Consider the following 14,517-nt stretch of genomic DNA (forward strand, 5'->3'; position numbering starts at 1 on the left):
ATACCTATCCTTCTCAAGCTATTCCAAGAAATAGAAAGGGAAGGAAAACTTCCAGACTCATTCTATGAAGCCAGTATTACTTTGATTCCTAAACCAGACAGAGACCCAGTAAAAAAAGAGAACTACAGGCCAATATCCCTGATGAATATGGATGCCAAAATTCTCAATAAGATACTAGCAAATCGAATTCAACAGCATATAAAAAGCATTGTTCACCATGATCAAGTGGGATTCATTCCTGGGATGCAGGGCTGGTTCAACATTCGCAAATCAATCAACGTGATACATCACATTAACAAAAAAAAAGAGAAGAACCATATGATCCTGTCAATCGATGCAGAAAAGGCCTTTGACAAAATCCAGCACCCTTTCTTAATAAAAACCCTTGAGAAAGTCGGGATAGAAGGAACATACTTAAAGATCATAAAAGCCATTTATGAAAAGCCCACAGCTAACATCATCCTCAACGGGGAAAAACTGACAGCTTTTTCCCTGAGATCAGGAACACGACAGGGATGCCCACTCTCACCGTTGTTGTTTAACATAGTGCTGGAAGTTCTAGCATCAGCAATCAGACAACAAAAGGAAATCAAAGGCATCAAAATTGGCAAAGATGAAGTCAAGCTTTCGCTTTTTGCAGATGACATGATATTATACATGGAAAATCTGATAGACTCCACCAAAAGTCTGCTAGAACTGATACATGAATTCAGCAAAGTTGCAGGATACAAAATCAATGTACAGAAATCAGTTGCATTCTTATACACTAACAATGAAGCAACAGAAAGACAAATAAAGAAACTGATCCCATTCACAATTGCACCAAGAAGCATAAAATACCTAGGAATGAATCTAACCAAAGATGTAAAGGATCTGTATGCTGAAAACTATAGAAAGCTTATGAAGGCAATTGAAGAAGATTTAAAGAAATGGAAAGACATTCCCTGCTCATGGATTGGAAGAATAAATATTGTCAAAATGTCAATACTACCCAAAGCTATCTACACATTCAATGCAATCCCAATCAAAATTGCACCAGCATTCTTCTCGAAACTAGAACAAGCAATCCTAAAATTCATATGGAACCACAAAAGGCCCCGAATAGCCAAAGGAATTTTGAAGAAGAAGACCAAAGCAGGAGGCATCACAATCCCAGACTTCAGCCTCTACTACAAAGCTGTCATCATCAAGACAGCATGGTATTGGCACAAAAACAGACACACAGACCAATGGAATAGAATAGAAACCCCAGAACTAGACCCACAAACGTATGGCCAACTCATCTTTGACAAAGCAGGAAAGAACATCCAATGGAAAAAAGACAGCCTCTTTAACAAATGGTGCTGGGAGAACTGGACAGCAACATGCAGAAGGTTGAAACTAGACCACTTTCTCACACCATTTACAAAAATAAACTCAAAATGGATAAAGGACCTAAATGTGAGACAGGAAACCATCAGAACCTTAGAGGAGAAAGCAGGAAAAGACCTCTCTGACCTCAGCCGTAGCAATCTCTTACTCGACACATCCCCAAAGGCAAGGGAATTAAAAGCAAAAGTGAATTACTGGGACCTTATGAAGATAAAAAGCTTCTGCACAGCAAAGGAAACAACCAACAAAACTAAAAGGCAACCAACGGAATGGGAAAAGATATTTGCAAATGACATATCGGACAAAGGGCTAGTATCTAAAATCTATAAAGAGCTCACCAAACTCCACACCCGAAAAACAAATAACCCAGTGAAGAAATGGGCAGAAAACATGAATAGACACTTCTCTAAAGAAGACATCCAGATGGCCAACAGGCACATGAAAAGATGTTCAGCGTCGCTCCTTATCAGGGAAATACAAATCAAAACCACACTCAGGTATCACCTCACGCCAGTCAGAGTGGCCAAAATGAACAAATCAGGAGACTATAGATGCTGGAGAGGATGTGGAGAAACGGGAACCCTCTTGCACTGTCGGTGGGAATGCAAATTGGTGCAGCCGCTCTGGAAAGCAGTGTGGAGGTTCCTCAGAAAATTAAAAATAGACCTACCCTATGACCCAGCAATAGCACTGCTAGGAATCTACCCAAGGGATACAGGAGTACTGATGCATAGGGGCACTTGTACCCCAATGTTCATAGCAGCACTCTCAACAATAGCCAAATTATGGAAAGAGCCTAAATGTCCATCAACTGATGAATGGATAAAGAAATTGTGGTTTATATACACAATGGAATACTACGTGGCAATGAGAAAAAATGAAATATGGCCTTTTGTAGCAACGTGGATGGAACTGGAGAGTGTGATGCTAAGTGAAATAAGCCATACAGAGAAAGACAGATACCATATGGTTTCACTCTTATGTGGAGCCTGAGAAACTTAACAGGAACCCATGGGGGAGGGGAAGGAAAAAAAAAAAAAAAGAGGTTAGAGTGGGAGAGAGCCAAAGCATAAGAGACTGTTAAAAACTGAGAACAAACTGAGGGTTGATGGGGGGTGGGAGGGAGGGGCGGGTGGGTGATGGGTATTGAGGAGGGCACCTTTTGGGATGAGCACTGGGTGTTATATGGAAACCAATTTGTCAATAAACTTCATATAAAAAAAATGTCAAAAATAAATATTTTGGAATACTACTTGGCAATGAGAAAGAATTAAATCTGGCCATTTGCAGCAACATGGATGGAACTGGAGGGTATTATGCTAAGTGAAATAAGTCGTACAGAGAAAGACAGATACCATATGTTTTCACTCATATGTGGATCTTGAGAAACTTAACAGAAGACCATGGGGAAGAGGGAGGGAAAAAAAAAAAGTTACAGAGAGGGGGAGAGCTAAACCATAAGAGACTCTTAAGGACTGAGAACAAACTGAGGGTTGATGGGTGTGGGTGAGGGGGAAAGTGGGTGATGGGCATGGAGGAGGGCGCCTGTTGGGATGAGCACTGAGTGTTGTATGGAAAACAATTGGACAATAAGTTATATTTAAAAAAAATAAATAAATACTTTGTATAAATGCCTAGGCTGCTGAAAATATATAGCATGGTGGTAGGGGAGTGTGTGGAATGGCAGGAAATGTGAGGGCAAGGGATAAGAGTTGGAGGTAGGCAGGAAAATGTAGATTGGGGCTAGGACATTAAGGATTTTGTATGCCATGTGGAGGGTTTGGGCTTATTTCTAGTATAAGTTGGAAGTTATTAATAGTTTTATCTGTTTTCAACTTTTAATTTTGAAGTAGTTTTAGATTTATAGAACAATGGCAAAAATAACAGTTTCCTTATACTCCTCATCCCACTTCTCCTAATATTAACATCTTACATAACCATAGTACAGTTATTGAGCACACTCAGTTAACATCAGTACAATATTATTAACCGAACTACAGACCTTATTCAAAACTCACCAGCTTTCATTAACAATGGTTGTGTGTTTGTTTTTTCTGTTCCAGGATCTTATGTGGGATCCCATATTGCATGTACTTGTCATTTTTTCTTTGGTTCCACCATTCTGTAATAGTTTCTCAGTTTTTTCATTGATCGCCTTTAATGCACAGAAATAACATAATGAGAAGTTTTAAAAATAGATATCCTTATTTACAATGAAGAAGATTGGGGGAAGTTTAAGCTGGGGGCTGTGAAATCATAGTAGCTTGGAGACAGTTTCAGTAATTGAGTTAGTGGTGATATAGACTGAACCAAAGGATTGACAGTGACTATTTCAAGAAGAGAATAGTTTTGAGAAATATACAGGAGGTAGAATTAACAATATGGGTCAACCATAGTTGATGTGAAGGAGTATGGGGTATGAGAGAGGGGAAATAATTGAAGATGACTTCTGATTTTTGGCTCTGATATTCTAGAAAAGTGGCAATAACTGCAAAAGCAATATAAGATATTATTTTTTGTCATTTTCTGTCTTCCTCTTACACAAACATAAACACACAGTTCTTCATACCTTGTTACCATGATCTTATTCCTATTCTTATAAGATATACTTTGCTGGAATACATTAAATATTCTGTTACTTATCTTGAAATAATCAGTTCTAATTCCAGGATGTGCCATATTATAAAAGAATAATCATTTTAATAACTAAAATTTCCACAAAATGGTGGAAAAAATTTGAAGACAAACATATAGTATGATATGGATTATCACTCTCTTCACAATGTTTAATCCTCACTCTTGGCAGCTGAGATTATGGAGATAAAGATCAAATTTTACCTGTATCAACCGAAGATAATATTCTACACTTATCTGGCTTCTTAAAGTGTTATTGCTGTATCTTTCATCAGCTGATGATCAGCTACAGGGTAGAGGATGAGGAAGATGTCGTTTTAGATGAACTGATCATCTTATAAGTCTGTAGGCTGTGAGAAGAAGGCCTTTTTAAAGATGGTATGAAGCCAACTATTTCTGGCAGTAAAAGACTGATAAATTTGATGTAATAATTTTAAAACTTATAAAGAGCTGTATAAATTATGCATAAATTTAAAAAGCAAGAAGAATAAAGACACTTATTTACTGTATAAATAACAGATGAAGGGTTGATACTGAAAATACATAAAGCTCTCCTTCAAATAAACACAAGACAAACAAACCCAGTCAGAGTCCACGTTGCTTGCCTGCCCTCTGTCCTCACCTTGCTCCACTCGCTAGCATGGTCTCTGCATTTCAGCTACCTGGCTCTTCTTTCGCCTCAAGTATCCCATAGTTTTTCTGCCACAGAATCTTTGCACATTCTATTTCTTCTTTTTGGAAGTATTTTTCTTCCACTTTTTCATCAAGGTAACTTCCCTTCACTTAATTAGTTCCTGCTTATTACCCTTCAGGTTTCCACTGCAGATTCACTTCTGCATAAAAGGCTTTCCCAACTCACAGTCTAGGAAAATGCTTTTGAGCTATCAGCATAAGGTCCCTTTTTTGGCCTGGCAATTACTCAGTACGTCATTGTACGTTCATTTGAATATGTTCTGTCTTTCCCATTGGCCTCTTCTTGATTACCTTGCATCCTAAAATATCTGGCGCTTGCCTAGTATAGTATGTATATTTTATATTTGTTTTTTTTTTTTTTAATTTTTTTTTTCAACGTTTATTTATTTTTGGGACAGAGAGAGACAGAGCATGAACGGGGGAGGGGCAGAGAGAGAGGGAGACACAGAATCGGAAACAGGCTCCAGGCTCTGAGCCATCAGCCCAGAGCCTGACGCGGGGCTCGAACTCACGGACCGCGAGATCGTGACCTGGCTGAAGTCGGACGCTTAACCGACTGCGCCACCCAGGCGCCCCTGTATATTTTATATTTGTAACATATAGATATATATGTACATACATAAGTGTGTTCATTACAGAATTGTTACTAACATTAAAAGGGAGGAGATTAGGGGCAGCTGGGTGGCTCAGTTGGTTGAACACCCTATTTCAGCTCAGGTCATGATCTCACAGTTCATGAGTTTGAGCCCCACATCAGGCTCTGTGCTGACAGCTCAGAGCCTGGAGCTTGCTTCAGATTCTGTGTCTCCCTTGCTCCCTGCCCCTCCCCCACTCATGCTCTGTCTCTCTCTCTCTCTCTGTCTCTCTCTCTCAAAAATAAATAAACATTAAAAATTTAAAAACAAAGAGAGGAGACTAATCTAAATTTCCATAAATAGAAGACTATGAAAATATGTAATTGGAAAGTTGTAAAGTAAGCATCATAAAATCTGTGTTCTAAGACTGTCGCAACTACTTATTGGAAATGTAAGAATGAGCTTCAATTTAATGTCACATGAATGAAAATAAGAATTTTATCCAAATATAGCCACATTCTGATAAAGTAATAAATGAAAATGAAAACATTTTATAAATTCCAAACAACTGTACAAAGATAAAGAAATGTTTGGTTATTATTTATATCATTTTTATCACATCATTGTTAGTGGAACCAATTTAGGGATGGATTGATAGTATACCCAATATTTTATAGGTTCTTCTTAATAGCTTTTTTCACCATTGTTGAAATTTTATGTATATATTCTTTCTATTTGGAATTGAAACTATACAGAATTGTTGCCTTAATCTGAAAACCAAAGAGAGAGAGAGAGAAAAAAAAAAAGAATGGTATCAAAATTATTATTATTCCTTTCTCTTTTACATCTAAGAGACTGAAATTTCCTGGATCTTGTAGTGAGTTAAATGACTTACAGGTTTTTTTTTTATATGTGCCTTTGTGTTTGAAAACCGTGAGTTTTTGGTTTTCTGTGGCCCTGGCAGTCAAGTCTGTGCCAGATTTGAATCCTACCTCTATCATTTACTAATAGTATGAATTTGAGCAATGCATTTAATTTCACTTAACCAGTTTCTTAATTGAAAATGAGAATCATAATAGCTCCTCTGTACAGTGTTGTTATGAAATGTAAATGCAAAAATAAAATGACTTATAATAGGTGCTAGATTAAATGTTAGGTCCATGTCAGGCTTAGTCACAAATGAGAGGCTCATACTGGCTTTAGATGATTAAAAAAATAGTTGACTGAAAATTACTCAGTTGAATTCATTTGATGGTTGCTAATCAACCCTTTTAGCCATTATATTCTTTTTAAGAAGAAATTACATCTTACTGCTTTTTTATTATAATTAAATGAATTTTTTTCTATAGTTTCAATTCCTAAGTAGGTAATTATAATTAGACTGGACCTTGTAACAGTGTTTATATATAAAGACCATCTTTATATAGAAGAATTTGTTGCAAATGATGATATTTTTGGCAAACTACATTGATGATGAGTCAAATACAAAAAATACTTTTTATATACCACCTCTCAGATGATTGCTGAAAATCATGTTTGCAAAGAATGCTAAATGTCTGGATAGGCTGAAAATGCCTTGTGTTACTATATTCTCACAAGTATGGAAGCAAACGTCATGTGCCTTTTGGCAAACAAAAAAAAAATTTGAGGAGAAAGCAATTATCAATACTGCACTTGTGATTCATTAATAAATTAAATAAGAAAAAAAGTTAAATTAAATTCAGCTTTTGTAGAAACAATCAAATCTTTCTTATCTGCAATGGAAGCCTACCTTATTTTGTTAATTATGAGTTCACTAATTATAAAATTCAATATTGATTAGTGATTTTTTTCAAGAAAAATAATCCATCATATTAAATGTATTGATCAACTTTAAAATATGCCCTGACTTCAGACAATGGTAAAATATAGAAGCTACATACATTTTAAAATTGTAGAAATATGGTACATTGTATCTGAACTGGAGGAACTTGAAAGAATGAAATTCATTCCAAGAATAAACTTCTTAGTTTATTATTGGGAATAAAATGAAGATACGGATCACTTTTGGGGTACAATGATTCTTATTAACTCCACGTATCTTCTTTCGCTGTCCTTCACCCCCATTTGCAAATTAACAGAATTAGAAAAATAGGAAAATTCCACTCCCCAGTTACAGTCATATTGTCAGCAGTATTATTGGGAAAAAGGTAAAAGAAAACCAACAAATATTAGATGTTCTCCAACAATCACATCAAAGAGTATTGCAGTTACAACCCACCAGACTCATGTTTTACAGAAAGGGTTACACATCAGAACTACTGAGATGATACATCATAATGCAAATACATTAGCCTGTAATGAATAAAGTAGAACTTCTAGGAGTGGATATGTGTATTTTTTTAAATCTCCACTTTGAATTCTGACACAGGGGAGATCTTACAAACACTATGGTGAATAGATTGGGAGATCTTTGAGAATGGAATCGGCCTATGCATTCTCTTATCTCCAGAGAAATCCTGGCTCATGTTTAAAGTTGGTAAATGTGTGTTGAAGAATAAATATATGAATGGAGTGTGCTAAAGTCCTTATGTGATTTAGAATCACTGGAAGAGGTTATAAAATTCCTCAGTATAAATTGAGGCAATTTGGTCAATATACATAAGTTAGAAAATATATCATAGGGAATAAAGAAAGATGGTGTTATCCAAAAATATTTCACTGAGTTCTCCTTGAGGTAACTGATTTCAAGGCCCTATATAGATTTTACTTTTAATCCCATTTTACTTAATAAGAAAAATAAGACTCAAACTGATTAGTTTCAGAGATAAAAAAAATCATTTAGAATATCATAAAGAATATCATTTAACTTAAATTTATAAATTTATACAGAGAACTTCATTTTTATAACTGCTGAGTGACCCGAAAGGGTGAAAGTGATTTTAATTCCAGTTGTTAAAACAAGGAAGGAAGGAAGGAAGGAAGGGAGGAAGGAAGGAAGGAAGGAAGGAAGAGGGGTGGAGGAAGGAGGAAGGAAGGATTTTAATTTATTTTTTATGCTAACATTTATATAGAACTCTATGAATGGTCACTCTCCGAGGCAAATAAATTTGTATCTTCTCTTATTCAACCAACATTTTATATTGACAAAATGGATGTCAAATATAGCCTTGATAGGTTGCATTGTAGGCCCATTCTCTTATGTACCCAACCATGGTTGTGTTTTGACTCAACCAGCTTCAGTTTCTTTTAGATGTGTGGACTGTTCCTTCCCTCTTTAGTGGATCAACCTATTTTTGCCAAATGTTGGCAGTAGATAGTCTCCAATTAAGCTTTTCCCTATGGAAATCTATGTCTATCTTTTCTTTGTCAAGCAAAATTTTAAGGGTACCAATATCATTTGCTCGCTATGGTGAAAAGCATATTAGACAATGAGTTAGAGACCTGGGACTTATATTTTTTTAAGGGAGTGGTGTATGCTTTCTTGACAACTGTGAACAATAGAGGGTTTCATATTATAAGTGGGATGCATGTCTAAGACTTCCAGGCTGCTGCTCTCCCAGTCTCTTCCTTGAGAAAATTAACACAATGATTTTGGTACTCTTTCTTGCTAAGTCTCAAAATCTTTCTCAAAATAGAGTTCCAGGATGCCAGCTTACCAACCAGTCATAATTGGCATAGCAGTTAAAGCTGATTTTGTTCTCAAATATAATTTATTTATTTGAGAGAGAGAGACAGAGGGTGAACAGGGGAGGGGCAGAGAGAGAGGGAGACATGGACTCTGAAGCAGGCTCCAGGCTCTGAGCTATCAGCACAGAGCCCAACACAAGACTTGAACTCATGAACCGTGAGATCATGATCTGAGCCCAACCTGGCCACTTAACTGACTGAGTCACCCAGGCGTCCCTTGTGTGGCTTTTATTGCAAATTCTGATGATTCCTGTTTTTATTTTATAGGAAATTTTCAGTTATTCTTGCTTATATGTGTAGTAGGATGGATAATACCAAATGATAAATAATCTAAAAATAACACATTTGCATGTATAATAATAACAATTGTTTCTAATACTTGATTAGTTTGTGTTGTTACTAACAGAGGTTAATAGGAAGTAACATAGTTGGTTTGAGGAAATCACAGAGTATATACTAAAACAAATCTATATGCTAAATAATGATTTATATATGACTTCAAAGCTTTATTTCTATATAATGAAGATTAAAAGAGACAATTTTCATATTTGACAAATGTAATACTTCAACTGAATTTTTTATCTCAACTTCTGTTATATGTAACTTTATAACTTTTGTGATAGATCAATCAATAGTGGCCTTATTTCCTACAATAATGAAACAAACTTCTGACCAATGTTTATGCCTAAATCCGTTGGAAGCGTAACTATAAATTCATATAGCTTTTATAAATGTTGAATTCACAAACATGAGTAGGTTCTATCATTTTTACTGAAACTTCAATCTCAATCTGTTATGGTCTAAGAAACATTCATCCCTGATGCTATCTTTCAGATTTATTTGAAATCATATTACCTGTCTTATGCTTGAAAATAATGTCCCTGCTAATTATTAATTTATTTTGTATGTGCTGGTTGGCTTAAAATTAATCATAATTAAATGTATTTGGTGTTTATGTGCATGTCATTAGTATAGTACTTCTAAACTTACACTTTGTCAGCCTTCATTAACTGGCCAATTAATTACATAGAGGTACTTATCATCTATGTTTCAAACACTCTGTAAAACAGATTATAATAATGTGTAAGTATTGAGAATATTATACCTAGAATGTCTAAAATCTAGAATAATACCTGGACCAATTATAATTACTGACCTTCTCAAATGGAATTTATTTTACCTCGATTCCTCCTGAATTTACTTTTGATTTTATTTCTAATCTCTTGCTCTTAAAGACTAACATATAAGATCTCTCAGATCTCTTAACTCTTAGTAAGACTTATTAAATGAGTTACAAGTTATTAAGGGGTTCCTGGCTGGCTCAGTCAGTAGAGCATCTGACCCTTATTCTCAGGGTTGTTAGTTCAAGCCCCACATTGGGCATAGAGCCTTACTTTAAAAATAAATATATAAAAATTAAAATTTAAATAAAAAATTTAAAAAGCTAAAAAAAAAAAAAAAGAAAAGAAAAACAAAAGAAAAAATTGGGCACCTGGCTGGCTTGGTTAGTAGAACACATGATTCTTGGTCTCAGGATCATGAGTTCGTGCTCCACGTTGGATGTAGAGATTACTTAAAAACAAGAAGGAGTTAAGAGTTATTAACTTTCTTTGCTTTATATGGTGTGTCTTTATATGTGCTTATAATTTATATTTGATCCAGTTTTAAATATTTTTTGAAGTAAGCATATATGCATACACAATGTAGTTAAAATGAAATTAAAACAACAGAGATCATAAATCATATAGTAGAGATTAGAAATTGTACAGCTAGAAACCAGAATGAAATTTAGTGAATGAAATAATTGCTGAAACTTAGTATTTGATTTGGCCAGGAGTTTTCTGACTGTCAAGGAAAAGAACAAAAACATTTTCACTTTTCCAGTGTAATGAGAGACAAAGTGCTATCAAAGCTTTAGATACCAGAATAGCTCTTTTCTGTGGCCAGAGATTCCATACGTCGGCCTTTCATATTCTTTTTCATTCATTCACCAATTTACATATTATCAGCTTTTTGAAAACCTTGTATTATTTACTCAGTGAGGAATTATCTTTTCCCTGAATTATACATTGATAATTATAAAAGTATAGCTGTCACTAATTTGAGTGCCTATTATGTGAAAGGCAAATAGCAGGCATTGAATTTTCTCCAATCCTAGCAATAATCCTGAAAGATTCATGCTATTTTGCCCCCTTTACAGATGACAAAACTGAGACCAGGAAAAGCTAAATAATTTGTACAAGGTCAAATAGCTAATAAGGGCAGTTTGTTAGCTGAATCCCAATAGCACTTTTTAATTTGAGGATTTCTTCATGGACATGTTCACTAAAAAAAAAAAATCCATAGTTGTGTAATAAGTCCATAAATTTTATTCACAGTTATTCCCAAAGGGAAGTTATATGAAACCCAGAGACATTTAAATATTACTGTGATTTCTTACAGCCTGTGAACTTATGAATCAAGGCATCTTGGCCCTGGTCAGCTCCATTGGCTGCACATCGGCAGGTTCCCTCCAGTCTCTGGCAGATGCCATGCATATCCCCCACCTCTTCATACAGCGCTCAACAGCTGGGACCCCGAGGAGTGGCTGTGGACTCACCCGGAGCAACAGGAATGATGACTACACTCTCTCTGTTCGCCCACCTGTCTACTTAAATGACGTTATCCTGAGAGTGGTCACAGAATATGCCTGGCAGAAATTCATCATATTCTATGATAGTGAATACGGTAAGTGATTGGGATTTGCGTGAGTTTTGTATGCTGGTATTTGCATGGCAAGCAACTTAATTAAATCTTGAAAAACTTCAAGGAACTTATCCATTGTTATCTGGTTTTTTGTTGTTGTTGTTGTTGTTCTGTCATAATCTTAAAAAATCTAGCAGGAAGAACAAAAAGTTTTCTTAAGGCTTTCAGTTCAGTCGTTTATATTAAATCACTTTGAAGTCAAATTAAAAAATACCTCTTCCTAATGCTCAGTTTATAAATGTTTCTAAATGTTTCTAAAGGCAGTCTAACTCTAATATATCTTGATTTTTTCAAATAATGAGAAGTCATAAAGACAATAATGTCTTTCTCCCTTTACAAAAAACATTTATATCTTTATGTAATAATAAAACACCATTTTGGACAGATCCTGGAACATTGAAAATAAATGCCTGTTTGTATTTCTTGGTTCCAAAAAATCCAAAATCTGACACATCTTGCTTACATGCTTACACTCTTTGGAGTCACTGAGACTATATTGCTTTATAGTTCTCATGGCATATTGTCTACAATATGAAATTCCACAAAATGCCCAGTGGTATAAAGACAATTTATATAACCTCCCAAGATGAAACAAATCATTTGCACTAAATTTCCTGCAATTCAAGGAGAAGATACTTTGTCTCAGTATTTTTACTTGTGTTACATTAAGAAAAGTAAGTAAAAATGATAGCTATATTTTTTTCCTGAATGAATGTTTTCTAACTGACTGAACCCAAGGATGTTCAAATGTAGTTTCTCTCCAATTTTTGTCATTAGGGGGAATAGAGATGGATATAATCAAATGAGATAAAGCTAGCAGGTCTTCATTAAGAATATATGTTTGAAACATGTTTCTTTAGAGATTTGCCTTAAAGAAGAGTCTCGGAAGATTGTCTTCCATTCAGTATGGATGGATCTAGTTTTTATTTTTTTATGTTAAAAAATCAAGACGATTTCACCCTCTATAGCGCAACTTATTTTTTCTTAGCAAATAAATAAATAAACACTTAAAAATAATGGTTTTCTTGTCATCATCTACCCAGAATTGTCAACGATATTGGAGAAGTTAAACAAGAGCAAGCCAGAAAGTGGCATCAATAGAAATGTGCACAAACAGGATGGCAGAAATCTGGAAAGCATCAAATAAAGCTCCTGTGGAGGAAGAGCAAGTGGCAGTTACATTTAGCCCTAAATATTCAAAGGTCTCATGGGGTTTTGGCAGCCAGAGCAGAATTAAACTTGACGGGTAGATTTCAGCCAGAAGTCTATGGCACTCTCTAGAAGCAGACTTGTCTCCAGGACGGAAATCCTTATTTTTGTTGCTTAGTTCATATTATTTAGGGATCACAGAACAAAGACCAAAACTGAAATGAATAAAATAAACAAAAAGAAAGTAAAACATAATTGGCTCATCAGTAAAAGTAAAGATGGGACACAAGTTTGAAATTCCCTGACAGGATTCCTTAGTGGACACAGTAAACTCTACCTCTGGAAACAATATGTTGAGTATGCCTTTGTCAGTTTTTTTTTCCAGTCAGGTTATCTATTATTTTTATGACCTTTCAAATGGTGTTCTTATGATCTCCGTTCAAGCATAACTTGAAATAATTAATTTTTAAACTGTGAATCTTTCTTGGCACGGGGAGTGGGGGACATTTTTTAGTTAGTCCTGTCAGAATAGTTCAATAATATAAAGAACAGAAAAGTGATTTTTGATGAAAGTTTTTTACAACATTAAAATGAGATTTTTACTCTCTCATTATAAATATCCATGAGGAAAGAATATCCCTTGCCATCTTGTTTCCAAGTCCTTACATGGATTACAGTTAGGAAATTCTTATAAGAGAAGACATTTTTATTACTGATAAGGTAAATGTTTTTGAAAATGTACACTAAATTCATAGTCGTAGAGAATCATTTACATACATTTGAAGTCCCTTATTCTCTTTTCCACTATTTTCCTTTAAGTAAATAAGATGGCTATAAATGCAATGTATGACTGAGTCCTCTGTTAGAAGCAGGTTTGTTTTAGAAATAATAATACTAAAAAAAAAAAAGTATTTTCTTTTACTCTGATGATACACTTGCTTTTGACTTACTTTTTAATTTAATAATTCATGAAAAATCACCCTGCTTGTATCCTTAAAATTATTTCCAGTAATACTCTTGTTTAATAAAAGAAAATTTCACTTTGATAATCACAATAAATCTTGCTGGTAAAGAACTGGGCTAGAGTCCAAAATAAACATCAAGCTATCCAAATACCTTCTACCTTGAAGAGGGCTACATGTATTTACATATCCATTCATCAATGTCATCATTTTAAGTTCAAACATTGGAATTATACTTGACTTTTATCTTGGTTATCAGGAATTGCTTTCATTAAGGAATGGATTAAGCATCATCTGTGGATGAAATAAGTCAGCCTACTGGAGCCAAATGTTATTGAAGATGTATTTTGCTTATAAAAATATACTTGAAAAATAAGAAAAAAAAGAATAGGCTTCTATATCCAGTTAATTAGAGAAACACTTTTTTCAAAAGCAGTTAATTATGATTAAGGGCACAGTATAAAAGGCTACTTTAAATTCCTTAACAAAGAAAATTCAAGTCTTTGATTCTAAGTAAATGGATGAAACCGGAAAAAAAAAATGTGGAAAGTTTATTTGAATGGATTGATTCAAGACATTTTTAAAAGGCTTGAAAGAGTTTAGAAAGTGTTGAGCTTTTTAAAAACTGTGTCATTTAAGAAATATTCATTGCTCACTTGCTTAGTGCAATGCAAAATATGAGATAAAAAGTTTTACAGAATGTAGTCTTAGCCTTTAAG

At 34.6% G+C, this 14,517-nt stretch overlaps 1 protein-coding gene across 2 annotated transcripts in view; it reads left to right on the top strand.

Annotated features, from left to right (window-relative positions):
- The window catches only part of GRID2 (glutamate ionotropic receptor delta type subunit 2), a 1,453,175-nt gene that overhangs the window by 755,665 nt on the left and 682,993 nt on the right, over nt 1-14,517 (top strand). The window contains exon 3 of one of the 2 annotated variants that reach the window (XM_047091724.1): nt 11,385-11,669. The exons of the other annotated variant lie outside the window; for it this stretch is intronic. Coding sequence (XP_046947680.1) covers nt 11,385-11,669 — 285 coding nt within the window. The remainder of the gene's footprint in view (nt 1-11,384; nt 11,670-14,517) is intronic. 2 annotated transcript variants of the gene reach the window in all.

Source organism: Lynx rufus, unplaced genomic scaffold (genome assembly GCF_022079265.1).
Source record: "Lynx rufus isolate CCGP_SWC_20201006 ecotype Redwood Valley unplaced genomic scaffold, mLynRuf1.p SCAF_3, whole genome shotgun sequence".
Classification (NCBI taxonomy): domain Eukaryota; kingdom Metazoa; phylum Chordata; class Mammalia; order Carnivora; family Felidae; genus Lynx; species Lynx rufus.